Raw genomic sequence first — 27,113 nt, forward strand, 5'->3', positions numbered from 1 at the left:
GTCCAGGGTCTCCTTCCAGCTAAGGTAGAAGTGTTTCTCCTCAGTGCACACATACACACATTAGGTATGCCTGTACTCTCTAAGCTGCAGTGGGGGGTCAGCAGGAGGATCTCGATTTATCTTTACTGATTTGAGTGTGGGATGGGCTGTTGGTGCGAGAGTAAACCCTGCTTTTGTGCTCAGCCAAAAGCAGTCTCAACAAGGTTATTCCCATCGCTGATGCCCAGCCCAATCTCAATTCTCTTCTTTAGCCCTACCCCTCAGAGGGTCAAGGGGAATTCTTCCCCACAAAATGGTACAACCCTTCAAGACCCAGTTACGTCATTAGTAGTTGTCTATGGCGTTTACGGAAATAGGCGCGACTAGTTTGTTGCTGGTTGTTTTGAGTTTCACAATACCGACTTCAGCTGTGGTGATTATTCTTGTGTGGGTTTAAACATCTTGAGGTTTTCAGCGAATCATAGAAATTTGGAAAAAATAAGACTTATTCAAAGCCGTAATTCAGATTACTATTTTAATTCCTTTACCAGACCAGCTGTCCATCGTACTGCAAGCTATGTAAAGGTGCCCATCCTGGAGCAGGACTGGTTATTTTTTCACAACACTTAAATTTCAGAATAAATCAATGCAATATCTGTCTCTGGAATTTTACCATTTAGTTTGAATGTCTTAGGAATATAAATAGTACCTACATGGAAAAACGTGGTGCGAATATATAAGAATCTCTACGATAAGTTTCTTGGCAACATCACATGAGTCTTAAATTTGCAGCAAGCAATACAAATCATGGGATCATCTAGTGACAGGAAATTATGTGGAAAAAGGTGTAGTTTATTTTCATTTAAATGCAATGCACACACCCCTTCTAAATGGAAACCTACTTCACCTGTTACTAAACGTTATTATAATGTCGGGTTAAACATGTTATGATGTTAAGGATGGCAGGACTATCGTCGAGAGATTGCACTGGCTGCAAATGTTTGTTTCTTACTCCAACGATGCAGCTGAACTCTTGCAGAAGGAAGGTGCAGCGAGATGTAATTTAACAAAACTTGGTTATTGTCCTTTCTAAAAATGTGTTTTGGACATGGTGAAAAGATGCTGTGGGCGCCTGGTCTGAACAGAAACAGGGTTTGCGGTGAAATCAAACTTATGACATTTATTTATAAGGTGAGGGGTGAGGGGAAAAAATGCAACTCAAATCTTCACCGGGTCGGCAGTTGATGTCAGGGTACTCTGTCTGGCTCTTCCTGTTATGGGGGGGCAGAGAGAGAGACAGAGTGGGGCGGGGTCTCTATGATACAGCTTTTAAAGTAGTACCTCCCATCCAACACCACACCCCTTGGCTTTGCCTGCCTTTTTGGCCACCATGTGGCCCTGTGGGGCACTGCTCAGCGGCTGGGCCACCACAATGCATAGATGTCGAAGTCTGTAAGCCTTGAAAGATTCCCCCTCGAAGCACCTTTAGCAATTAGTGTCTATAAAGGATCACACATATCGGTTTACAGAAAGAGTAGGTCTTAACATTTTAGAGATATAGTCTTGTAATGGTGACATGAGTTATGGTGACGCCAACTAATAAGGTTTACACATTTGTTTAAATGGGTGCAATATTTCTTAACAAATTAAGGGTTAAGTAACAACTTCTATATATATATTATTTTGTTATTTTGATATATTTTGTTCTTGTTGGATGCTGCCTGTACACCTTCGTTTAAAAAGCACTGCATTCCACCCCGCCCCTGTCTACAGCACGATCGGCCAACATGTGAGGCTGTACCAGGGTGCCGACCTGGTTAACTTGTGAGGAATCGAAACCGAAGCGTTAATCCGAGGATTCAGGAACACACTACTATTGTTAAGGATGGCAGGACTATCGTCGAGAGAGCGCACTGGCTGCAATAGTCTGCTGAATCTGATGTCAGAAAGTGATTTGCGATCACTTTTTGATACAGTCACAAATAGTCATAGGCCTATCCCAAGATCTGTCGAAGGTGAGATCCATTTACGAGTACTTTTGTAGGTGGGAAATGTTAACAGCTTTTGCAAACTCCTCAAATAATTAAAGCATTTTATTTCAGACTTAAAGGAAGCAATTCTTTTCAACTCCAACGATGCGGTGGAATTCCTGAAAAGGAGGAAAGTGCAGCGAGGTTTAATTTTACAGTACCTCGCCACACAGGAAATTCTCATGCCACACAAGAGTGAAATAACACCGCTGATAGAAAGGACCTTATTGTTTTGGTCGTCTGATGAGGTGAGTGTTTCCGTGTATGATTATAAAGGTTATAAAAACATTGGGTAGTTGATAACATTGGGTAGCTGATTTTCGGTCGATAGGCCAATTTGTTAAAGGCACCCAGTGCAACTTTATGTAAACATTCAATGAAAAATAAACATTCAATTTCTAGTCTTTTTTACACATAGTAAGTTTCAATAACTCCATACCATTACATATCGACATTCAAGGAGCAAAGATGAGACGTCGTTGTGTGGTGAGAACTGATAGAAAATCGTAAACAACAACAATCGCCGGTGGGGAGAAGCCATTTTTAATGGCTTTTAGTGCCTTTAAAGGCACCCAGTGCAACTTTCGAGGCTTAAAAATAAACATTCAATTTCTAGTCTTTTTTACACGTAGTAAGTTTCAATAACTCCATACCATTACATACCGACATTTAAGCAGCAAAGATGAGACGTCGTTGTGTGGTGAGAACTGATACAAAATCGATAACAACAATGCCGCCATTTTCTTTATTTTTTGTAACCTACAATAAATAAAGCAGGCTTCCAGTCAATGGAAAAATGGCTTCTCCCCACCGGCGATTGTTGTTGTTTACGATTTTCTATCAGTTCTCACCACACAACGACGTCTCATCTTTGCTCCTTGAATGTCGATATGTAATGGTATGGAGTTATTGAAACTTACTACGTGTAAAAAAGACTAGAAATTGAATGTTTATTTTTCATTGAATGTTTACATAAAGTTGCACTGGGTGCCTTTAAAGTCTGAGATTTGTCCTTTTACTTACGTGAATGGCGCTGAAAACGGATATATAACACACATATCATTGAAATAGCTGTAACAGGCATGGACGTATTGATTACCTGAATGATTATGGGAGACCTACGTAATTTTCATAATATTGTTAATTGTCTAATATTAACATTTCAGTTGCGTTGGTAGGTATTTCATTTTCATTTGCTTGTTTAGCTATGTATGACAGGGTTATGGTTAGCTATGTATGACAGTTGACAATGTTGGTGTATTACAATTCATTATTTGGGTAGGCTACTCCAACTTCGTTGCTGGTCGATATGTAAACATTTACTTTTATATATATTTTATATATTGTTTATATAAGTTAATCGTTAGTTAACTTGTATGACGGTGCTCATTTGTTTACCCATGGGCCATGGCAACCCGATTGCTACCTGCTGCAGTACTCTGTTTGGCTGAATCGTTGAGAACGTTTTAGACTAAATCAATATAAGGTCGCGGGGGGCGGAGCACTGTTCGTTTGTACAGTAACAATATTTGGCCAAAACATTACGAAGAAACGAAATAGTTCATCAATACAGGCAACGAAAAGTGGGGTGGCCATTGGCCCCGTGGCCACATAGGTTCCGGCGCCTATGAATCTGACCCCTCTAGCGAACTCTCTCTTGAATGACCCCTCCCTTCCACATCTTCAACGAACGTTCAATGCATTCATTTGACCAAGGACTTAGCTCAATTGTTGCTTCTGTCTTCTCCAAACCAGTTAACCTGCTCTTTCTGAGATGCTGCCATTCTGGAAACAAATAAAGAAAATGACAGGGCTGCAACTAACGATTATTTTAATAATAGATTAATCTGTCGATTAGTTTTTCGATTAATCGATGAATCGGATAGAAAAAAATCAATAATAATTTTGGAATTGCCGCATCTTTATTAAAAAACTGAACATTACTTCAAATTCACAGTGCAGACTGAAGTGTAAAAACACCAGGTTATTGCTCCAACGTCCCGGAACTATTAAAAGTAATATTAAATAATAAAAAGATTAAAAAAACATAACTGGGATAACACAAAAAAAAACGTACAATGTATGATATACTTTTATATGTATGTAAGGGATGTCCATGGTTAACCGGTCAAACCTATTGATAGCATTTTTCGAGACTCCTTGAAATAGAACTTGTAATATTGCTTGAATTGCTGGTAAGATGATGATAGGTCAAGATAGGACATTAAACAGGTCATACTTCTATCTTTACTATCTATTTTATATTACTGGGAAAACAAGTTTTCACCAAAATCTCAATTATTATTATTTTTTTTCTGCTGCATTTGAACGCAGCAATCATATTACCGAGCCGACCTGAACACATCACATTTGACACTGTTTGTGACCATTGGTTATTTTTTTTTTTAAGCTAACTAGCTCTATATCCTGCCGATTTTAACATGGATTTAAAAACTGCATTACTGGTTTTAACTGACGGGACTTTCTACACCGTACGGTTGTGTGATTACTACCGCTGCTTTGAATGACTGTTGATGCACGCGGTGCCGACTCCGAGCCCGTCTGCACAACGTCTGCAGCAGCAGCAGCTGACAGAGTTTTCGGTTGGACTAGACGGATACTGAGTTGAAGGAGTTTTTTTAACCCAAAGACAGTGAAGGTACAACACTTTTATGTAGGCCTACTGTCCAGTTTTAAGATATGACCAAAATACAAGCTGTGGTCACTCACACTAAAGCTCGCTGTGGGCGTGCATGAACCGTGAACCAACCTGTCGGCGGCTGGCTGTAAACAGTGCTGCGCCTATGAGTAACTTATTAATCGCGCGACACAACGAATCGACGACCAAATTCGTTGCCACGCATTTAGTAATCGATTTTTATCGATTTTATCGATTCGTTGTTGCAGCCCTAAACTAGTGCATCTTGGAATCGGCCACGGTAGTAGGCCTACGTTTACATGCACCGCTTAATCAGATTACAGACGTAGTTCGACTATGCTCCATTGGACAACTGCAATTGTACATGGCAGTGAGAAAATCGATTCATTGGCCGAAGAATGTCATACCCTGGTATGATAGGTTGCGCTGTACCCATTTCAACTAGTGGTAATAGAGCTACCTCCGGCTGAACTCTTTACGTCACCAGCAACACCAAACTCAGGCGGCATTCGAGAAAGATGTTTTCAGTAGACAAATGTCAGTTCGGCCGCTGCGCAATGAATGAATAAAGATCGGAAAAATATTGGAAAAAATCCATTTCCAATCCGATTGAACATACATTCACGGTTGATGCGACTATCAATCTAATAATGTAGGGGTCTTTATCCGACTATGAGTACCCGATTTGGTCAAATTTTATTCAGATTTAGGTGTATTCAAGCATCTCAAAAACTCAATCATAAATCGGATTAACCCAATAATTAGATTTTCTCGAGTGTCGTGTAAATGTATTGAGTGAGTACTGGTGGACCGTACAGAATCCTGTTGAATTCCCTTTCCTGGTTTTAAGCAATTCCATGGACAACGCGGTGAACTCCCACAAGCAGCAACAAGAGAGGATGCGAGAAATGCCCAGCCAGTGAGTGCACCTTCATATGTATGATGGTGACATTCTTGACCAATGACGTATGATTTTAAATCCTCAATATGACAAGCTTCATGTACCCATCCCTGTTTTCGCCTTTCAGGAGTGGTCCCATCAAGGCCCATTACTGGAGGGAATGATTCAGTCCGTAGGAACACAGGCTGAGACGCCCCTTGATCAGTCCGGGGAACCATTTTGCAGCTGGTTCTTTCAACTCCTAAACAGCCAGAACCCCGCCATAGACCAGAATTCTCCAGAATGGGGACGACAACATTTTTGCAACGATGCAAAACTAAATATAATATATAGGTACGATTTATTGAACACATTTATTATTACTTTAAAAAAATTGACATTTCCTCCACAACATAGATACAAAACTTGATTATTGTCCTTTCTAAAAATTTGTTTTGGACAAGCATCCTAAACGTGAAAAGATGTATAGATGTCAAAGTCTGTAAGACTTGAAAGAGTCACCCTCTGTAGCACCTTTGTAGCAATTAGTGTCTAAAAAAGATCTGACATATCAGTTAAAAGAAAGAGTAGGTCTTAACATTGTGGAGATCGTCTTGTAATGCTGAAATGGTGTAATGGTTACGCCAACTTTGTTCTTTGGCGTCAGCGTCACCATTAAATGTGACGCCAGTCTTACCTTTTCACATTTGTTGAAATGTGTGCATGTTTCTTAACAAATGAGGGTTTAAGTAAAAACATCTATGGATTTTTTTTTCTTGTTGGATGTTGCCTGTACACCTTTCTTCAAAAAAGCACTGACATTTCTTCCCAATCCCCCCCTTCTACAGCAGGATTGGCCAAAATTCGGGGCTGTACCACGGTGCCGACCGGGTTAACTCGGGTCTGCTGTCGCTGGTCAGGGAGTTTCGGCTGCTCCTCTACCCCAGCACGGAGAACTGCAGGTACCAGGTTGTAAACAACCTGAACAGGGAGGTTCTTCTCGCTGTTGGCGGCACCGTCCAACATGAACCATCCAACGGCAGACTGGGATACTTCGAGCAGGTGTTTGGCCTCATCTACTCGCGGATGGGAGGATATAAGATTAAGTTCACTGATTTAATTATCGGACTACCCGGGATTCCTGATGGGGGAGGAGAAAAGCCCCCAAAGGTTACCTGGGACTTTGATGAGCTGAAACTCCGCTTCTAATCATAATAATAATTATGTTTGCTTTAGCTTTCTGCTAAATCTTAAATACATTGCACTTTCTAAAAAAGCTTTTTTAACTTTGCCTTTTTTTTCTAATTTATTACTAAAATGCCTTTTTAACTTTCTATTTTGCACATTTATGAGCATATTTTTTTCTTTTACTTATCTATTATTTTATTTTATTGTATGACAATGTTTATATGTGAAGCACTTTGAGTCTGCCTTGTGTATGAAAAGTGCTGCATAAATAAAGTTGCCTTGCCTTGCCTAACTTTGATCTTGAGATTTAGAATCCAAAGGTGTGGGTGCTCTGGCTCATAGCAGAGACGCATGGTTTAGTTTGCAGACAAGGCTGGACTGGGACATTCGGAATAGGGAAATCAAGCACCAATTATTGATTTTCGCCAGAACCTTCTGTCAGGGGTTGATTAAGGTTTAGTTATTCACATACGGTTCTTCAGAGAGAACAGTTTTAAATATCAAAGATGTTTTATTTGTTTGCGTTCTGTCTGTTCAGCATCCTCCAATTAGGGCGGGTGGTGGCAGGGTTCATAATGTTAGCATAGTAATTTAGAGTTTAGTTTATTGATTTGAGTGTGGATAAGGAACTGAATGTTAGTTTTACAATTATTTTACTTTTTATTATGTTCATGGTTATTGGTTAAGGTACGGCCACACCAACCGCGTTGCTCGCGTTAGGGGCGTTGAAAATCGGCATTTTTGCATAGGGAACCATTGGTCTAGGCGCGGTACACGCGTTGAAGCGTTGCGTTGGGGGCGTTAGACGCGGCAGTTGCACGTGATTACGCACGTAAACGCAGTAACGCGCCCAACGCACCAACGCCCGGAGTTCAGAAAATTGAACTTTCAACGCTCCAACGCGTGGCGCTGGGCCGCGATAGCCAATCAGCGTGGAGCTTGACCCGACGTCACTGGCAGAGAGTAGTGACCCTTGCACAGAAGCATACGGCCGACATCTTTCTTTATTCTGGGTGGAAATAGTGACATAGTTACGCGATTAAATGCGTTTATGGAAACATTTCTAGCGAGAAATGTGCATTTTACTTTCATAATGTTCGCTCGGTGAATGTGAAGGATGTTTGGTTTGATAGTTATGACGAAGAGGGTGAACGCTCCGTTCACTTGCATGGACAGAGTCTCTGGTTGCTAAGCAACCTCAACGTCTTGGCGGACTATATCTCTGCTGATCAACACTGCGAATGCTGGAAACACACCAGACACACCATGTGAAGTTATTTAACCCGATTATTGTTATTTATATCCGAGATTATTTAATCTAACCCGATCTAAACTCTATCATGCACCCAAACACGGCGGCGTTTGGGTTTCCTACCTCGGACTCCAGCGCAGCCACGGCCGACATCTTTCTATATTCTGGGTGGAAATAGTTACATAGTTACGCCATTAAATGCGTGGATGGAAAAAAATTAGCGAGAAATGTGCATTTTACTTTCATAATTTTTGCTCAGTGAATGTGAAGGATGTTTGGTTTGATAGTTATGACGAAGAGGGAACGCTCCGTTCACTTGCATGGACATGGACTCATCTAGCTGCGTTGGAAGCGTTGAACCACCACACACCGATCAAGCATCAGGTTAGGCGCGTTACTCGCGGTATCCAACGCGATTAACGCGGTTGGTGTGGCCGCACCATGAGTCCATGATGCTGCGCGGAATTTTCCTTAAATGTGGGCGGGCTTAAACGCTTAAGCCCGCCCACATTTAGCTCCTCCTCGATCTGCGAGCTTCGGGAATCCTGGCACTATCCACTCGCCATAAATCGACGCCACTTCGACCTGGGCGGGACTTTACGTCCTACGTCACTCGCTATGGGTGTGCATGTGTGCGCATAGCCGTCACTCGCGATGGGTGTGCATGTGAGAAAGGTTTTGGCTTTAGTGTCTATGGGTTGGTAATAACGGTTCTGATGATTTTTCTGATGGAAAAGTGGTCTTTTATTTCCATAATCTTTGTTCAGTGAACGCATAAACCCGTTTGTTAGTTAGCAGTTAAACAAAATGCAATCTCTTTGTTTACAGTTACCAACGACCAACTGATGATTGGGGGTTCGATTCCCTAGTGATGCAAGGTTTTTTCTTTCATTTTGGACTGCACACACATCGCGAGTGACGGATACTCGAACAATGTACACACATCACTGTCTTTACAATTTCTAGGCAACCGAAGTTTAAAGATTGTCAAGTGGTTAACTCTTGAATCGCATGTACCAAGACCTGATGGGTTAGTGGTCAGAGAACAACTCATTAACGCGGGGATAAGGGGTTTGATTCCTTAATGAAGCTAGCTTTTTTCTTTCATATTGGACTGGATGTTTGTATGCCATTTTGCGTAACTTGTAGTTTATGATGAAGAAATGTTACTGGGGTTAAGGTTAGGGTAACGCTAAGGGTAAGACAAAGTGTTTTTGCAACACAATATTTCTTGCAATAACAAAGTTTAAAGTTTTGATGACTCCAGTAGGAAACTTAAGATACCTAGAGAAATGCGTGAGTGCTCACAAAACATCAACAAGTCAGCAGTGTGGTACAGGGTGATCATTTCTGATATACAGTACAAAAGCTGAAACTATTAGCCAGGAGTGGGAAAGATGCAGACGCAGACGCGGGAAGCAATAAGACGCACCAACACACAGTTGCCTGTTGCAAAATGGTTCAGTTTGATATAAATAGTTAGGGTTAGCTGGTATGGCGTTAGCTGGTATGGCTATCAGTGTTTCCCCTAGAATTTTTTTTAGGCCCGGTGGTAAGAGCTGATAGTGTGATTTGTTATACATTTTTCACGGGATGCGAGTATTTGTTGGTTATTTCCATATAAAACACTTGCTTAGCCATCACAAGTTGATAATGATTCAATAAACACGTTATTAACAATAAACTAATTTTATTCACAATACAATTTTTGGTGGTGCCATGCTAATGATGATATAACTTAATGCTGTGGCATCATCTGCGCACGCGCGACACTGCAGTTTTGTGTTTTTTTTTTGGCCGGTTGTTGGCCTGGCGGGGGCGCTCGTTGGCCTGGCGGCCCGCCAGGCCTGAACAATGGTAGGGGAAACACTGGCTATAGTCTAATGTTAGCTTAGTTTGTGTTGTTTCGTCATGTTAATCGCTAGTAATAGTAAGTCATTTGTAGAAATATAGCCTATCATCACAGACTGTAGGAATGTCACCCACCCTCCATCGCGTACGACACTGACGCTCGTAATCTGTAGTGCAAGGGAGTTCGTGCACAGATCCCTGAGACAAACGGCTACGCGCACACATGCAAACCCATAGCGAGTGACGTAGGACGTAAAGTCCCGCCCAGGTCGAAGTGGCGTCGATTTAGAGAGTCCCGTAGAGGGGGGGGGGTCAAGGTGAGGGTAGAGGGGGGGGGGGGGGTCAAGGTGAGGGTAGAGGGGGGGGGGGGGGTCAAGGTGAGGGTAGAGGGGGGGGGGGTCAAGGTGAGGGTAGAGGGGGGGGGTCAAGGTGAGGGTAGAGGGGGGGGGGTCAAGGTGAGGGTAGAGGGGGGGGTCAAGGTGAGGGTAGAGGGGGGGGTCAAGGTGAGGGTAGAGGGGGGGGGGTCAAGGTGAGGGTAGAGGGGGGGGGGTCAAGGTGAGGGTAGAGGGGGGGGTCAAGGTGAGGGTAGAGGGGGGGTCAAGGTGAGGGTAGAGGGGGGGGGTCAAGGTGAGGGTAGGGGGGGGTCAAGGTGAGGGTAGAGGGGGGGGTCAAGGTGAGGGTAGAGGGGGGGTCAAGGTGAGGGTAGAGGGGGGGGTCAAGGTGAGGGTAGAGGGGGGGGGGTCAAGGTGAGGGTAGAGGGGGGGGGGTCAAGGTGAGGGTAGAGGGGGGGGTCAAGGTGAGGGTAGAGGGGGGGGGGGGGTCAAGGTGAGGGTAGAGGGGGGGGATCAAGGTGAGGGTAGAGGGGGGGGGGTCAAGGTGAGGGTAGAGGGGGGGGGTCAAGGTGAGGGTAGAGGGGGGGTCAAGGTGAGGGTAGAGGGGGGGTTTAAGGTGAGGGTAGAGGGGGGGGTCAAGGTGAGGGTAGGGGGGGGGGGGTCAAGGTGAGGGTAGAGGGGGGGGGGGGGGGTCAAGGTGAGGGTAGAGGGGGGGGGGGTCAAGGTGAGGGTAGAGGTCGAGGGTAGGGTAGATGTGTATAGGTTAACTCATTATGGTCAGTATTAAACATCACATAATGCACAACATGCAGAAAAAGCCACACAACCAGGTAGAATTTGTTATATACGATTTTATATAAACACCATGAGTATACATTTTATAAAATCGTTTGCACATTGAAACATTTTGGGAAGCGTTTTGTCCAATGTCCGAACCCATTTTGATCACAAAGCGTATATCGTGAATCCAGCGCAGCCATCTGTCCCTAACTCTGTCCCTAACACTGAACCCCGACGCCTTGAAGGACAAGGAACCCTCCCACCATGGGGAGGAAGGAACCCTCGATGGAACACGCTAGGTGCATCCAAACGTGCAACAGATGGTGAGAAGGTCACGTTGCGTGAGTGTGGAGGAGATGAATCCACAGGCCAAAGTCCTGTTGTGTGAGTGTGGAGGAGATGAATCCACAGGCCAAGGTCACGTTGTGTGAGTGAAGGAGATGAATCCACAGGCCAGCGATGAGTGGCGGTTGTTGATCACTGAAATGTGGACAGAGGAAAACAGCATATTGTTCAGTTGACTGTCTAGGTAGTGTCACGTTATCAAAAGGTTATTACACCTGTAGTCAATGAACACGATATCCATGTCATCTTCAGCAGTGGGCTACTGACCTAAGGGACTCCAGCTGGTCAGAGATACAGGCTTGACGCAGCTCAGGTGTGTGTCCCAGACTGGACACAGCATTTCAACTGCACCTTACAAAGACGGATGATATGAATACAAAAGGACACAACGATTCAGTTATCTGGCAGACCGTCCGAGCCAAAGAGTCTTGGTGAATTCAGAAGTGCGCCATGCCATGTAGTCTGAGAACTCAGGGGTGGAACCCAGCACCATTTGATGGAGAGCCCAACACCCCATCCTACCCCGTTTAGAGTTCCATCAGCAACAGACTCACCTTCCAGATGCATAGCTCCTTCAGCTCTCTCCTCAGTGGATATCCCCTTGGAGTCGGGTGTCACTCGCCCCACCCTGACGTCCTTCACCAGGCAGGTCCTCCATCACCTCCCTATGCCCCGCCTTCCTGTTTGGGGACAAACGGGGCCGTTTGGCCTCAATGTCTGGGCACAATCAAAGTGGTAGTTTGATGGTCTGACATCAGTGGTAGTTTGCTATAATGTCTGGTAGTAAACTGTTGTTTCCCAGTACAAGTCATGTTTAGTTCATGCAAACATACCAGTACTACTTGTTGGCAGGCAGACTCATGGTTCTCCAGGTGCACGGCTCCTCCATCAGCTCTCCTCAGGCAAGGACTCCTGGTCTGTGTAAACAGTGGTGGTAGTTGGGGGGGGGGGGGGTATTCTTGTGACGCCCGGTTTAAACCAAAGCCCTGGCTGAAGTGTTAATGAGGGCATTGAATATGATTTGTTTTATTCTTTCCAACTTGCATAGAAACTAAGGCAAATGCAAAGCAGCTATAGTTTGTAATCTTTTAAGTCAGAACACTGAAATATTCTAGTTGATGAAAATGCTGTTCAGTTCCATAAATAATTTAATCCCTTAGTTCTGATCGTCACATGACTGAACACAATGATGACCCACAGCTGTCCTTTACCTCCCAGAGACCTCTGCAGTCGCTGACCCTGGTGGGTCAGCGATACAATCAGGATATGAAAAAAAAAAAACATTCTCACACCTCAGTAGACAGTTTTTCTTCATTTTAAAAGGGGACATTATACCACCAGGTGTGAGTGTGATTAGCCTTACAAGCCGTTTCCAAAATCTGACACATATTACATCACTACTGGGCGTGTACACCTAGATCTGTGCTGGATAGATGAGCAACGTTTACTTCGGTCCACTGGGTAGGCTGGTAGAATGATCTGTACAGCACAGATCTAGGTGGACACGCCCACTAGTGATGTCATATGGGGCAGATTTTCAAAACCGCTTGTTAGGCTAATCACACTCACACCTGGTGGTATAATACTTCCCCTTTAGAGAACAACAACTTTCAGAACTCATGTGAGAAATCAGACGCTGCAGCCTCACATGGAGAGCAAAATTGTGAGTGAATAAATCCTGTTCACTCACAGCTCCATTAACCCAGCGACTTTTTTCTCAAAATCATTCTGATCAAAACGATGGCTGAAGAGACCGATGTAGGGCTGGTGGAGTGGCTAGTCTAGCAGCCTACTCCTTCACATTGAGGTGGCAGTGTAAGGTATAATCACCTCAGGGTCGGCTGTCCTTGCCCCCCCACGAGGGACGTCCTTCACCAGCGGGTCCTCAGCACGGCTCCATCACCACCCCTCACAGAGTCCTGGTCTGGAGCAAAAAGCAGGGAATTTGCCTCATGTCCACCATGTTCAGTTCATGCAAACCAGTGCAAACCAGTACCACCTGTTGGCAGGTAGATTCATGGTCGTCCTCCAGATGCAGTTCCTCCATCAGCCAAGGCCATCGGGTCTGTAACAAACAGGGGTGGTAGTTGAGCAGTGGGTGGGATTATTCTTTGGACGCCTCTTTTAAACCATTCTGAACCAAAGTACTGGCTTTTGGTGTAAAATGTAGAGGAATAGAAGACACTGCAAGTTAAAAAAATAAATAAGAACCATGCACACACTTGGAAATGTGTTATGCAGGAGAATGGTAGAACATTCTGTGAATTCAACAGAACACATTTGAAATTTGACTGTTAACATTATTCAAACAGTCTTCTGCCTCAGCTGAAACTCAATATTTAAAACAAACGATAAAACTTGTAGAATTCTTGTACCAGTAGCGTAGACTCTAGCCTTCACATTGAGGGGTTAGAGTCTCAATAAAACTTCACCGATGGCTCCATTAAGCCAAGGACGGTTTTCTCTAAATCTGCCATATTAGATGACGGCTGAAGTAACCGATTTTAGAACAGAAACTGTTCAGTAGCAGTGAGTGATAATCAATTTAGAGACTGGCTGCATTCACCCCGACATCATTCTTAAGGCAGGGCCTCCGTCCACCATGGCTCCGTCGGCTCTCGTCCACCATGGCGCCGTCGGCTCTCGTCCACCATGGCTCCGTCGGCTCTCGTCCACCATGGCTCCGTCGGCTCTCCTCAATCAGTCCTCCTCCTCCACCAACGCGTCCTGACCTAACATCAAACGGCAGTAGTTGGGTCCAAAATCAGCCATATTAGATGACGGCTGAAGTAACCGATTTTAGAACAGAAACCGTTCAGTAGCAGTGACTGATAATCAATTTAGAGACCGGCTGCATTCACCCCGACATCATTCTTAAGGCAGGACCTCCACCACGGCTCCTCCGTCGGCTCTCGTCCACCATGGCGCCGTCGGCTCTCGTCCACCACGGCGGCGCCGTCGGCTCTCGTCCACCATGGCTCCGTCGGCTCTCCTCCATCAGTCCTCCTCCTCCACCAACGCGTCCTGACCTAAAATCTAACGGCAGTAGTTGGGTCCAAAATCTGGTAACGAAGCCGGGGAGGTCAAACCTGCACACCCTTGCATTTGTAAAGGGGAAAAAATATCTAACTTCCTCAAGTTTACTCATTGAGAAATGTATAAACTACTACTGTCAGAATGAAAATCTGAGAAAGATAATAAAAAATAGTCAACCTCTGCAATTAGTTTCAGAGCGGCTTGGTGATGGTTACCCTGGTCCACCCTGCTGCCCCATTACTGGTCCAGGTAGTGGGGTTACCCTCTGGTACTGAACCATCATAATCAAGCACATGAACATCCAATATACATCCTTTTAACACAAAAATCAACATTGATCGAAAGCCACTTACACCAATAGAGACTGGTTCAACAGCTCGGCCACATCTCCTCCCACTGACCACGCTGCAGAGATCACTGAGAAGATCATAATGTTATGAAAGATGGGTAAATACTGTGGGAATCAATGTGAGGAATCAGGCGCTGCAGCCTCACATGGAGAGCAAAATTGTGAGTGAATAAATCCTGTTCACTCACAGCTCCCTAAACCCAGCGACTTTTTTCTCAAAATCATTCTGATCAAAACGATGGCTGAAGAGACCGATGTAGGGCTGGTGGAGAGGCTAGTCTAGCAGCCTACTCCTTCACATTGAGGTGGCAGTGTAAGGTATAATCACCTCAGGGTCGGCTGTCCTTGCCCCCCCACGAGGGACGTCCTTCACCAGCGGGTCCTCAGCACGGCTCCATCACCACCCCTCACAGAGTCCTGGTCTGGAGCAAAAAGCAGGGAATTTGCCTCATGTCCACCATGTTCAGTTCATGCAAACCAGTGCAAACCAGTACCACCTGTTGGCAGGTAGATTCATGGTCGTCCTCCAGATGCAGTTCCTCCATCAGCCAAGGCCATCGGGTCTGTAACAAACAGGGGTGGTAGTTGAGCAGTTGGTGGGATTATTCTCTGGACGCCTCTTTTAAACCATTCTGAACCAAAGTACTGGCTTTTGGTGTAAAATGTAGAGGAATAGAAGACACTGCAAGTTAAAAAAAATAAATAAGAACCATGCACACACTTGAAAATGTGTTATGCAGGAGAATGGTAGAACATTCTGTGAATTCAACAGCACACATTTGCAATTTGACTGTTAACATTATTCAAACAGTCTTCTGCCTCAGCTGAAACTCAATATTTAAGACAAACGATAAAACTTGTAGAATTCTTGTACCAGTAGCGTAGACTCTAGCCTTCACATTGAGGTGTTAGAGTCTCAATAAAACTTCTTCACTGATGGCTCCATTAAGCCAAGGACGGTTTTCTCTAAATCAGCCATATTAGATGACGGCTGAAGTAACCGATTTTAGAACAGAAACCGTTCAGTAGCAGTGAGAGTGATAATCAATTTAGAGATTGAATGCATTCACCCCGACATCATTCTTAAGGCAGGACCTCCACCACGGCTCCTCCATCGGCTCTCGTCCACCATGGCTCCGTCGGCTCTCGTCCACCATGGCTCCGTCGGCTCCGTCGGCTCTCGTCCACCATGGCTCCGTCGGCTCTCGTCCACCATGGCTCCGTCGGCTCTCGTCCACCATGGCTCCATCGGCTCTCGTCCACCATGGCTCCGTCGGCTCTCCTCCATCAGCCCTCCTCCTCCACCAACGCGTCCTGACCTAACAAGAAACGGCAGTAGTTGGGTCCAAAATCTGGTAACAAAGCCGGGGAGGTCAAACCTGCACACCCTTGCATTTGTAAAGGGGAAAAAATATCTAACTTCAAGTTTACAAGTTGACTCGTTGAGAAATGTATAAACTACTACCGTCCGAATGAAAATCTGAGAAAGATAATAAAAAAGAATCAGCCTCAACAATTAGTTTCAGAGCGGCTTGGAGATGGTACCCTGGTCCACCCTGCTGCCCCATTACTGGTCCAGGTAGTGGGGTTACCCTCTGGTCCCCAGCCTCAGGTCCAACCAGCTGTGTTGTACAATATTTAACTAAACCTTGGGAGACGACGTGCCATTTCTAAACTGCTGTAAATTAGCTTTATTAATCAACTACATTTACATTGAGGGCATTTAGCAGATGCTTTTAACCAAAGCGATGAGTACATTTTTCAGAAAGAGAAGCAATAAACTAGACACAGGTTGGACGTCTTCAGGAAGCGGACTCCCAATCACTAAATCAAGGTACTGAACCATCATAATCAAGCACATTAACATCCAATATTCATCCTTTTAACGCAAAAATCAACATTGATCGAAAGCCACTTACACCGATAGAGCCTGGTTCAACTGCTCGGCCACATCTCCTCCCACCGACCACGCTGCAGAGATCACTGAGAAGATCATAATGTTATAAAAGATGGGTAAATACTGTGGCAATCAATGTGAAAGCTTCAATATCAAACACTCACATGTGCGGTTGGATTGACATCTTCTGCATCATACAGGATCAGGACTGCAAGGCCTGGAGTTTCCCCCCCCCGTCTGTTAGCACAACATTCATCCATTTAAAAACACCACGACGCGCTTTACATCACTGCCTCACCAATAATAAACTGAACATCAATATAAGAGTTCTTGGTCACCACGTGGTCACCACGGTCACCATCTTAGTTGCCTTGTGCTTAGTTTGATTTATTCAAAAGTCAAAGGTTTATGGTAGCATTTGCGCAACAATTAACTTTACTTTTCTAAACAGCTATACCATTTGATAATATGTGAATAAGCACACTTACATTTAACCCTTCCTTTTGTTTCTGAAGTCTAGCAGAAACTATATTGAGCAGATCACAGCCCAGATATTTAGAACACTAGCAATATCAATAGTAATTTAGATAGTAAAATGATACTTAGCCACATTCAGCTGCTGGGTTGTTGAAGAAATAAAAAGCCGTAGAAAGCCGTAGTAGGTACATGCCGTCGTCTCCATCTTTTACGCGACCCGATAAATGTATGCGCAGAAAATCGAGAGTTGATTGTAGAGCGCAGTTATCAAAGTAGTTTGCGGTATTTTGTGGGATAATTAAAAATATATATATTTTAAGAGTGCCCTACCTAATTTCTAGTGCATAAGGATTTACCAATAATCGCAGATGGTTACCTATAGAAATGGGGCACTGCCAGATTACCTTAATTGGGTACGCTCATTAGTTATGAGGTTTACGCAAATGCCAATATTGATCGTACTGCCAGACGCCATAATAAGGTGTGGATGACATAAGGCAATTGCCAATCCTGATCGTACTGCCAGACGCCATAATAAGGTGTGGATGACGTAACGCAATTGCCAATCCTGTTCGTACTGCCAGTTATCCTCCACCACACAGTACTGCAGCATTAGAGCTTCACAGACTGTACAAAACTAACTACCAACCTCTACAGAAACCCCAAGCCCCGTCATACTGGAATCGTAACGTTCCAGTACGAACCATCCCTAAGTAACGTAACCAGCACCTCACCTTGAGCTGAACGACGATGAAGATCTTGTGGTCGTCTCATTGCAAAATACAGCCAACAGACTTACCTTGAGGCGATCTGGTAGTTTGTTGCTGTTGGTTTATGTACAAAACATTTTGACTAAACATTTCAGTTACCCCATTTAACTAATTATCTACCAATTAACAATGCTTGCCAGTGTACAAAAAAAGCTAACTAATCTGTCTTTTGGATACTTCCTCGCTTCACATCGCATGAGCATTGTCATATTGATCCGGGTGTGGTCTGAGTGGCCAGAGATGCATGTTAGGATACTGTGCTGTCTGAAGTCTACTGTTCTGTAGACGTGCCCCCCTCCGGAGAAACAGTGTTCAAAAGGGCTGTTGCATCAGTTACATGACCTGGAACATCCGTCAAGACTGTGACAGGGACTCCCCAAGGAGAGACGCCATGGGTAGGATGCGAGGGCTCTTTCTCAGCGACTAGAATACACCACAGCGCCTACGGGAGGGAACCATTGCACACATTTCAATATTCCTCTTCATAGATCTTGAAGCCCCAGCGAGGATTTCTTTTCCTCCTCAGCTGAAGAAGAGCTTGGTTACAGCATGAAGAGAACCCTAGTTGGGATGTTACCAAGATGGTTTCTGATTCAAAGGGGGACCCAACTCCCAGGTCCAGCTAGCATCGACAAATGCATTGCAATTCAGCCCAAGAAAAACTTGCATCCCAGCACAGGAGTCCAGAAGATACAATCCACAGGGCCTGCCAGCCAACTATCATGTCGGGGCTAGAAAGGGCAGCCACGTCGCAGTCTTTCAAGCTTGAAGGACCATTTCCTAAAATGTTGTGATGTATAATAAGTGCGTATCCCCATGTCATCACGCTCACACATGGTATGCCTCGTCACCCTGATCACGCCCGGATGAAGAACCCCAGGCCAGGTAGAACCCCGACTACATGAACAACCGAACCAGGTAGAACCCTGACCACATGAACAACCAGGCCAGGTAGAACCCTGACTACATGAACAACCAGGCCAGGTAGAACCCTGACCACATGAAGAACCAGGCCAGGCAGAACCCTGACCACATGAAGAACCAGGCCAGGTAGAACCCTGACCACATGAAGAACCAGGCCAGGCAGAACCCTGACCACATGAACAACCAGGCCAGGTAGAACCCTGACCACATGAACAACCAGGCCAGGCAGAACCCTGACCACATGAACAACCAGGCCAGGTAGAACCCTGACCACATGAACAACCAGGCCAGGCAGAACCCTGACCACATGAACAACCAGGCCAGGCAGAACCCTGACCGCATGAACAACCAGGCCAGGCAGAACCCTGACCACATGAACAACCAGGCCAGGTAGAACCCTGACCACATGAACAACCAGGCCAGGCAGAACCCTTGACCGCATGAACAACCAGGCCAGGCAGAACCCTGACCGCATGAACAACCAGGCCAGGTAGAACCCTGACCACATGAACAACCAGGCCAGGCAGAACCCTGACCGCATGAACAACCAGGCCAGGCAGAACCCTGACCGCATGAACAACCAGGCCAGGTAGAACCCTGACCGCATGAACAACCAGGCCAGGTAAAACCCTGACCACATGAACAACCAGGCCAGGTAGAACCCTCGCCATGCCCACCTGAAGAGCCACAGGCAGTCCAGTTGTTTTCCTTCAGACTCAAACTCTTCCGCTTTGATGAGCCTGAGAACAGGGACGGGATTTGATGGAAGTGGTGAGAAGGTAATCTGATTAGGTCACCCCAGTGGTGGGATGGTAGGTATCGGACATCCCAGTAGCTGGTAGGTATCGGACATCCCAGTAGCTGGTAGGTTTCAGACATCCCAGTAGCTGGTAGGTTTCAGACATCCCAGTAGCTGGTAGGTTTCAGACATCCCAGTAGCTGGTAGGTATCGGACATCCCAGTAGCTGGTAGGTTTCAGACATCCCAGTAGCTGGTAGGTTTCTGACATCCCAGTAGCTGGTAGGTTTCTGACATCCCAGTAGCTGGTAGGTTTCAGACATCCCAGTAGCTGGTAGGTTTCAGACATCCCAGTAGCTGGTAGGTTTCAGACATCCCAGTAGCTGGTAGGTTTCAGACATCCCAGTAGCTGGTAGGTTTCAGACATCCCAGTAGCTGGTAGGTTTCAGACATCCCAGTAGTTGGTAGGTTTCAGACATCCCAGTAGTTGGTAAGTTTCAGACATCCCAGTAGTTGGTAGGTTTCAGACATCCCAGTAGTTGGTAGGTTTCAGACGTCCCAGTAGTTGGTAGGTATCGGACGTCCCAGTAGTTGGTAGGTATCGGACGTCCCAGTAGTTGGTAGGTATCGGACGTCCCAGTAGTTGGTAGGTAGGTCATGAACGGACCAGACCTTGAACAGAGCAGGGATTGGTTGGTAGGTCTTTACAGTAGGATTCTCCTCATCCCATATGAACAGCAGGCCGATGAGCCCTCTGCTGGCTCAGATGCAAGCCTTTCTCAGGCTGAACTGCAGAGTAATGGAGGAGGCCAGCTGGTCCTGGAAGTTCGGTCCTCTTAAATCAGAACCTATCGCGGCAAGATCCCACCAAGGACCCTTTTCGTGACTGCAGCTGTGCTCTACTCCAGCTGCGGAGGTAGAGAAACCGTAGCTACGGCTTCAAGATGTATGGTGGGCAACGTTGAAATGTGCTCCATGGTTCTCTAGCGAAGGACCGAGGTGGTGTTCTAGTCGTTGAGGAAGAGCCCTCACCTCTCATGCCCGGGCGTTTCTCCTTTAGGTGAGAGCCTGTCACCATCTTGAATGACATCCCAGTTCATGTAAATGACTTCACAACCACCTCTTAGACACATGCCTTCACCTGAAGGGGGCAAGTCTACAGAGCTGGAGGCTTCAGACAGCGCAGAACCCTAGCATGCATCTCTGATCACTCAATCTGAACCCTCTTCAGTACGGTAACTCATGTGACGTGATGCAAAGTTCAGGAAGTAGTGGCGAAGCATGTCGAAAGAAAATCTAGACAAAACCTTGGAGTATGTTTTGGCTGCACTCTGAGAAACCCTATGTTACTATTCTCACAATTCACTTGGAACCTATGCTACACCCCTTCTAACACAGCATTGACGCATGTTCAAACTAAACAGGTAATTAGCCCACGTACCAACAAAAAACATTATTTAAATCATTCACCTTTCCACCTCAGCCAACGAGGAGGCCAAAACAATGCCCCAGCATAAAGAGGAAATATAAGGACTTACAGTTCGCAGTTTCTTCTTCATGGTTCAGTTTTGATACTCACAGAATCACTTTCTCCTCCTTGACCTGTGAAGTAACGGAACGAGCAGATTCGTTTTAGTGCTCAAACCACACCACTGAGGCAAAGTTGTTTTGCCTCAAGCTAACTTAATTTGAATTAATCATGCATTCCTTTCCCCAAATATTGGCACCAATCTTCTCCAAACGACAGTCCTTTAACCTGTAGAAACTTCATTAAAACTTGATACTAATCATTTTTTTTTACTTTATTTTGGCAGTTGTGTATAGTTTAGCTGCATCTAGACTAATATACTTGAAAGAAATACATCAAATTCTTAAGGGTTTTAACTTTTAATTTGTTTTGTTTTTAAAAGGCAAAAATCCACCTAATAAAACGATCAAGGGCTTAATAAAAAACATGATTTGGCAAACGCATCAGACTCTATAGACGTCTTAAATCAGCCAACACAACTAGCACATTGAATCCACATTTAACCACACAACCTGAATAAATAAATGGCCTATAACCACGCAAAAACACTACAAATTATGTCCAATTACATCAAGAACCAACATTAAACATCAAGTAAGCCTAGTAGGAAAATAAACGTTCTACTCACAGCAGGTCCAGATGTGGTGGTCCGTTTTACTTCGAAAAGCGTTCGTTACAAGAACTGTCATTTGTCACACAAAACCGGGAAACTCCAACCAAGTTCTGGGTAAACTCCTAAAGTATACATCACCGTACCTGGGAGACGTTAGACGGTTAGTGGGGAGACCGACCTGCTTAGTTTGGCCTACTGAGCAGCAAACAGGTAAGTTAGAGATGACTGAGCACGAGTCGCCACATGCAGGTGAACTCATTAGCGCGGAGCGTGGCACAAACCACGTGCAGATGCGGCCCAGCGGGTTGCCTTGGTAACGGATATGCGACCACGCAAATACAATCCGCCGCCACGTGTCGCATTCATATATTTATTTATTTATTTATTATAGATTTATATATATATATTTATTCATTTATTTATTATTATGATAATAATAATACGTGAAGCTATCCGTGGTGGTGAGGAAACGTGCGTGAAGCGCATGCGGCATGGGACTCTCTAATCGACGCCACTTCGACCTGGGCGGGACTTTACGTCCTACGTCACTCGCTATGGGTTTGCATGTGTGCGCGTAGCCGTTTGTCTCAGGGATCTGTGCACGAACTCCCTTGCACTACAGATTACGAGCGTCAGTGTCGTACGCGATGGAGGGTGGGTGACATTCCTACAGTCTGTGATGATAGGCTATATTTCTACAAATGACTTACTATTACTTGCGATTAACATGACGAAACAACACGAACTAAGCTAACATTAGACTATAGCCATACCAGATAACGCCATACCAGCTAACCCTTACTATTTCTATTAAACTCTGAACCATTTTGCAACAGGCAACTGTGTGTTGGTGCGTCTTATTGCTTCCCGCGTCTGCGTCTGCATCTTTCCCACTCCTGGCTAATAGTTTCAGCTTTTGTACTGTATATCAGAAATGATCACCCTGTACCACACTGCTGACTTGTTGATGTTTTGTGAGCACTCACGCATTTCTCTAGGTATCTCAGGTTTCCTACTGGAGTCATCAAAACTTTGGACTTTGTTATTGTAAGAAATATTGTGTTGCAAAAACACTTTGTGTCTTACCCTTAGCGTTACCCTAACCTTAACCCCAGTAACATTTATTCATCATAAACTAAAAGTTACGCAAAATGGCATACAAACATCCAGTCCAATATGAAAGAAAAAAGCTAGCTTCATTAAGGAATCGAACCCCTTATCCCCGCGTTAATGAGTTGTTATCTGACCACTAACCCATCAGGTCTTAGTACATGCGATTCAAGAGTTAACCACTTGACAATCTTTAAATTTCGGTTGCCTAGAAATTGTAAAGACAGTGATGTGTGTACATTGTGCGAGTATCCGGCACTCGCGATGTGTGTGCAGTCCAAAATGAAAGAAAAAACCTTGCATCACTAGGGAATCGAACCCCCAATCATCAGTTGGGTGAGGATGAGGGTGTTCAAAGGGGTAAATGGGAAAAAGGCTGCCGGGCCTGACCAGATCCCTGAAAGGGTCCTTAAATCCTGTGCTGACCAACTAGCTCCAGCGTACACCATGATCTTTAATACATCCCTGGCCCAAGCTGTCGTCCCATCTTGCTTTAAAAAGTCTATCATTGTACCGGTGCCCAAAAATAGTAATCCATCATGTTTGAACGATTACCGTCCAGTGGCCCTGACCTCTGCAGTGATGAAATGTTTCGAAAGGCTGGTGAAAAATTACATCTGCACCTCCCTGCCAAACTCGTTCGACCCCCTCCAGTTTGCTTACAAAGCAAACAGAAGCAGAGACGATGCCATCTCCAAACTGCTAAACACCACTCTTACTCATCTGGATGGTGGGGGGGGGGGAGACTATGTGAGGATGCTGTTCATTGATTACAGTTCAGCTTTCAATACCATAGTCCCCCTCCGCCTGATCGACAAGATGAGGTCGCTGGGGATCAACACCCAAATGTGCAACTGGGTGCTCAGCTTCCTTACTGACCGCCCCCAGGTGGTGAAAGTGGAGGGTGGTGTAACCTCTGGGCCGCTGACCCTCAACATCGGTTCCCCCCAGGGCTGTGTTCTGAGCCCGCTGCTGTACAACATCTACACTTATGACCGCACAGCCTCCGGAAGTTCAACCTCCATCATTACATTTGCAGACGACACTGTGGTGCTGGGTCTTATCTCTGATAACAACGAGCAGCCCTACCAGAACCAAGTGGCAGACCTGGCACTGTGGTGGCAGTCCAACAATTTGGCCCTAAATATGAAAAAGACAAAGGAAATGGTGGTGGACTTCCGGCGGAAGCAGGACAGCGGGTTCACCCCCCTCATCATCAACGGGGAGCCTGTGGAGAGGGTTCCTAGTTTTAAGTACCTGGGTGTGCACATCACTGAAGACCTAACCTGGACCCTCCACACACAACATGTGACAAAGTCATCTAGGCAGTGACTGTACTTCCTCCGGAGGCTGAGGAAATTCAAGGTCTCCCCTTCCATCCTGAAGACCTTCTACTCCTCAGCCGTGGAGAGCGTCCTCACAGGATGCATCTCCGTCTGGTACGGAAGCTGTACCGCTCAAGACCAGGCCAACCTACAGAGGGTGGTGCGCTCAGCTGAGCGGACTATCAGAGCGTCCCTACCCAACGTGAAGGACATCTACCACAAGAGGGTGGAGTCGAGGGCAAAAAACATCAGGAGGGATGACACACACCCCAATGCCAGCCTCTTCACCCTGCTGCCGTCGGGTAGACGCCTACGAAGCCTTAACTCAAGGACTGAGAGACTTAAGAGAAGTTTTTATCCACAGGCAGTGAGACACTTGAATTCAAATTTTTAATTCAACACCTTATTTTTAAATTTGATTTTATTTACATTTTTTATTTTATCTAAATAAATTAACTAATTTATTTTATTTTATATTTTTATTTATATTTTTATTTATTTTTGCACAGTGTGGAGCATTGACCCTTTAACATTTCACTTCAATTTATTGTATGTGACAAATAAAAACACTTGAACTTGAACTTATCTGTACACCTTTCTGTAAAAAAGCACTGATATTCCTCCCTATGCCCCCCTTTCTACAGCGTGACCGGCCAAAATTCGGGGCTGTACCAGGATGCCGAAAGTGTTTACTTGTGTCTGCTATCGCTGGTCACAGAGGAAGGGCTGCTCCTCTACCCCAGCACGGAGACCTGCAGGTACCAGGTTGTAAACCTGAACAGGGAGGTTCTTCTCACTGTTGGCGGCATCGTCCAACATGAACCATCCAACTGCAAAAAGGGATACTTCGAGCAGGTGTTTGGTCTCATCAAATCGCAGAATGGAGAATGGAAGATTAAGTTCACTGATTTAATTATCGGATTGCCCGGGATTCATGGTGGGCCCCCAAAGGTTACCTGGGACTTAGATGTGCTGAAACTCCGCTTTTAATCATAATAATAATTATGTTTGCTTTAGCTTTCTGCTAAATCTTAAATACATTGCACTTTCTAAAAAAGCTTTTTAACTTTACCTTTATTTTCTATTTTATTACTAAAATGCCTTTTTAACTTTCTATTTTACTCATTTATGAGCATATTTTTTTCTTTTACTTATCTTTTATTTTATTGTATGACAATGTTTATATGTGAAGCACTTTGAGTCTGCCTTGTGTATGAAAAGTGCTACATAAATAAAGTTGCCTTGCCTTGCCTAACTTTGATCTTGAGATTTAGAATCCAAAGGTGTGGGTGCTCTGGCTCATAGCAGAGACACATGGTTTAGTTTGCAGACAAGGCTGGACTGGGACATTCGGAATAGGGAAATCAAGCACCAATCATTGATTTTCGCCAGAACTTTCTGTCAGGGGTTGATTAAGGTTTAGTTATTCACATACGGTTCTTCAGAGAGAACGGTTTTAAATAACAAAGATGTTTTATTTGTTTGCATTCTGTCTGTTCAGCGTCCTCCAATTAGGGCGGGTGGTGGCAGGGTTGATAATGTTAACATAGTAATTTAGAGTTTAGTTTATTGGTTTGAGTGTGGATAAGGAACTGAATGTTAGTTTTACAATTATTTTCTTTTTTATTATGTTCATGGTTATTGGTTATGGTCAATACTGGGCTCTACACATTCCTAACACCAAAAAGATAATTCTGTACTTTTTATTCTTGAATAAATGAAACAGCAAAGATTAGTATGACATTTTTTGTTTGGATATTGATATCTATTCAATAATTGATTATTCCAATTTATTATTCCATCAGTTTAACCCTAACCCTAACCTTTTTTTTGCAATTGTAACTTGCTTCCTCTTGTGGACGTAGAGTATACTACAACAGTAGTCGCTACAGAGTTTAATGGCCATACACATTGTTGATTAAATTGATTTATTTTATTTGATGGACACTGCAATATATATTCAAATACAATTGAATTTCTTAATTTTTGCAGTACAATAATAAAATTACATTTTGTGGTCCAGTTGTACTCTATATGTACTCTCTGGCACTTGTAAAGAAAAAGTTAGGCTTCACATCTTCATTAATCTATTCTAATGGATAAAGTTTTAATCAACACACACTTAGAATAATGAAAAATGTAACCCTTTGAATAACGTCAGTTATAAGTCCTGGATAAGACTCCAGCTCATTATTTTATTTTTTTACAATAAGCCTAACATTTGATACAAATTACTTGATGTGATGTTTAAAGCTTGGAAGGGTGCAGCTCTCTCAGTCAGTTTTTAATGGACCACCAGGCGTAATGAGCTCATCCATTCATATACAATAGATCACAATGAAGAACATGCCTGGGGAAAATCAGGGCGAGTTACCGAAACGTCACTTGGAGTCTGATTCTTCACCCGACACCAATCTGCCAATGTTCTAGTGTACTGATTTATGAGCTGAAAACTAGATTATGTTTCTCCTATAAAGGTTAAACATAATGGTTCAATTAACCAAAAAATATATACAGTATTTTAAAGGGGACTTATCTGTTGACTTGAAAAAAAGGAAAGACTTAACTTGAAAGGGAAAGTAGCTCAAATAAATTGGTATAACCTAGAGCTGATAGCCTGTCCTCCCAGATACATGTGTTGTCAATTCCATATTCATCATTATGCATCCGGAAAGGGAGATTAAATGGTTAGCATTTGCTTTCTGTTTACCGCCTCCTTTGACTTGCAGAGTTACAGTAGCCTAGCTCCAGATCATGTGAGGGAAATACAAAGATCGATCAAACCACTATAATCATTAGATCGGGAGCTTTGATGGATGATTCTATTAGTATATGATGAGCACAGCCAGCCAAGCTTAAAATGTACCAACCAGGCATATAAATGGCGCCAGCCAAAATGTGCTTAGAAACATACATTGCCTGCTATACAAGCATTGCAGAACCAATTCTCAGCACCAGAGATACAATTGTGCAATTTACAGTCAGTGTTGGACTCAGTAGGTTCCAACAGAGGGCGACTAAGGACCACCCCAGTTTTGACCAAATTTTGG

General features: G+C 44.4%; 1 protein-coding gene across 2 annotated transcripts; it reads left to right on the plus strand.

The window, feature by feature from the left end:
• The first annotated feature begins 1,729 nt into the window (after positions 1 to 1,729).
• On the plus strand, positions 1,730 to 25,795 carry LOC132448661 (uncharacterized protein C3orf38 homolog). Of its 2 annotated transcripts, none has more exons than XM_060040125.1 (5): positions 1,730 to 1,994; positions 2,082 to 2,257; positions 5,519 to 5,587; positions 5,697 to 5,902; positions 6,397 to 7,690. In XM_060040125.1, exons 1-5 carry the CDS (start codon positions 1,865 to 1,867, stop codon positions 6,755 to 6,757), a joined length of 942 nt encoding a protein of 313 aa, XP_059896108.1. In that variant the 5' UTR covers positions 1,730 to 1,864; the 3' UTR covers positions 6,758 to 7,690. The 2 variants fall into 2 exon arrangements, with proteins under 2 accessions (XP_059896108.1, XP_059896109.1); XM_060040126.1 differs by lacking the exon at positions 6,397 to 7,690 and adding an exon at positions 24,708 to 25,795 and having other exon boundaries at positions 1,731 to 1,994.
• The last annotated feature ends 1,318 nt before the right edge of the window (positions 25,796 to 27,113 follow it).

The sequence above is a fragment of the Gadus macrocephalus genome, chromosome 20, assembly GCF_031168955.1.
Source record: "Gadus macrocephalus chromosome 20, ASM3116895v1".
Taxonomy (NCBI): domain Eukaryota; kingdom Metazoa; phylum Chordata; class Actinopteri; order Gadiformes; family Gadidae; genus Gadus; species Gadus macrocephalus.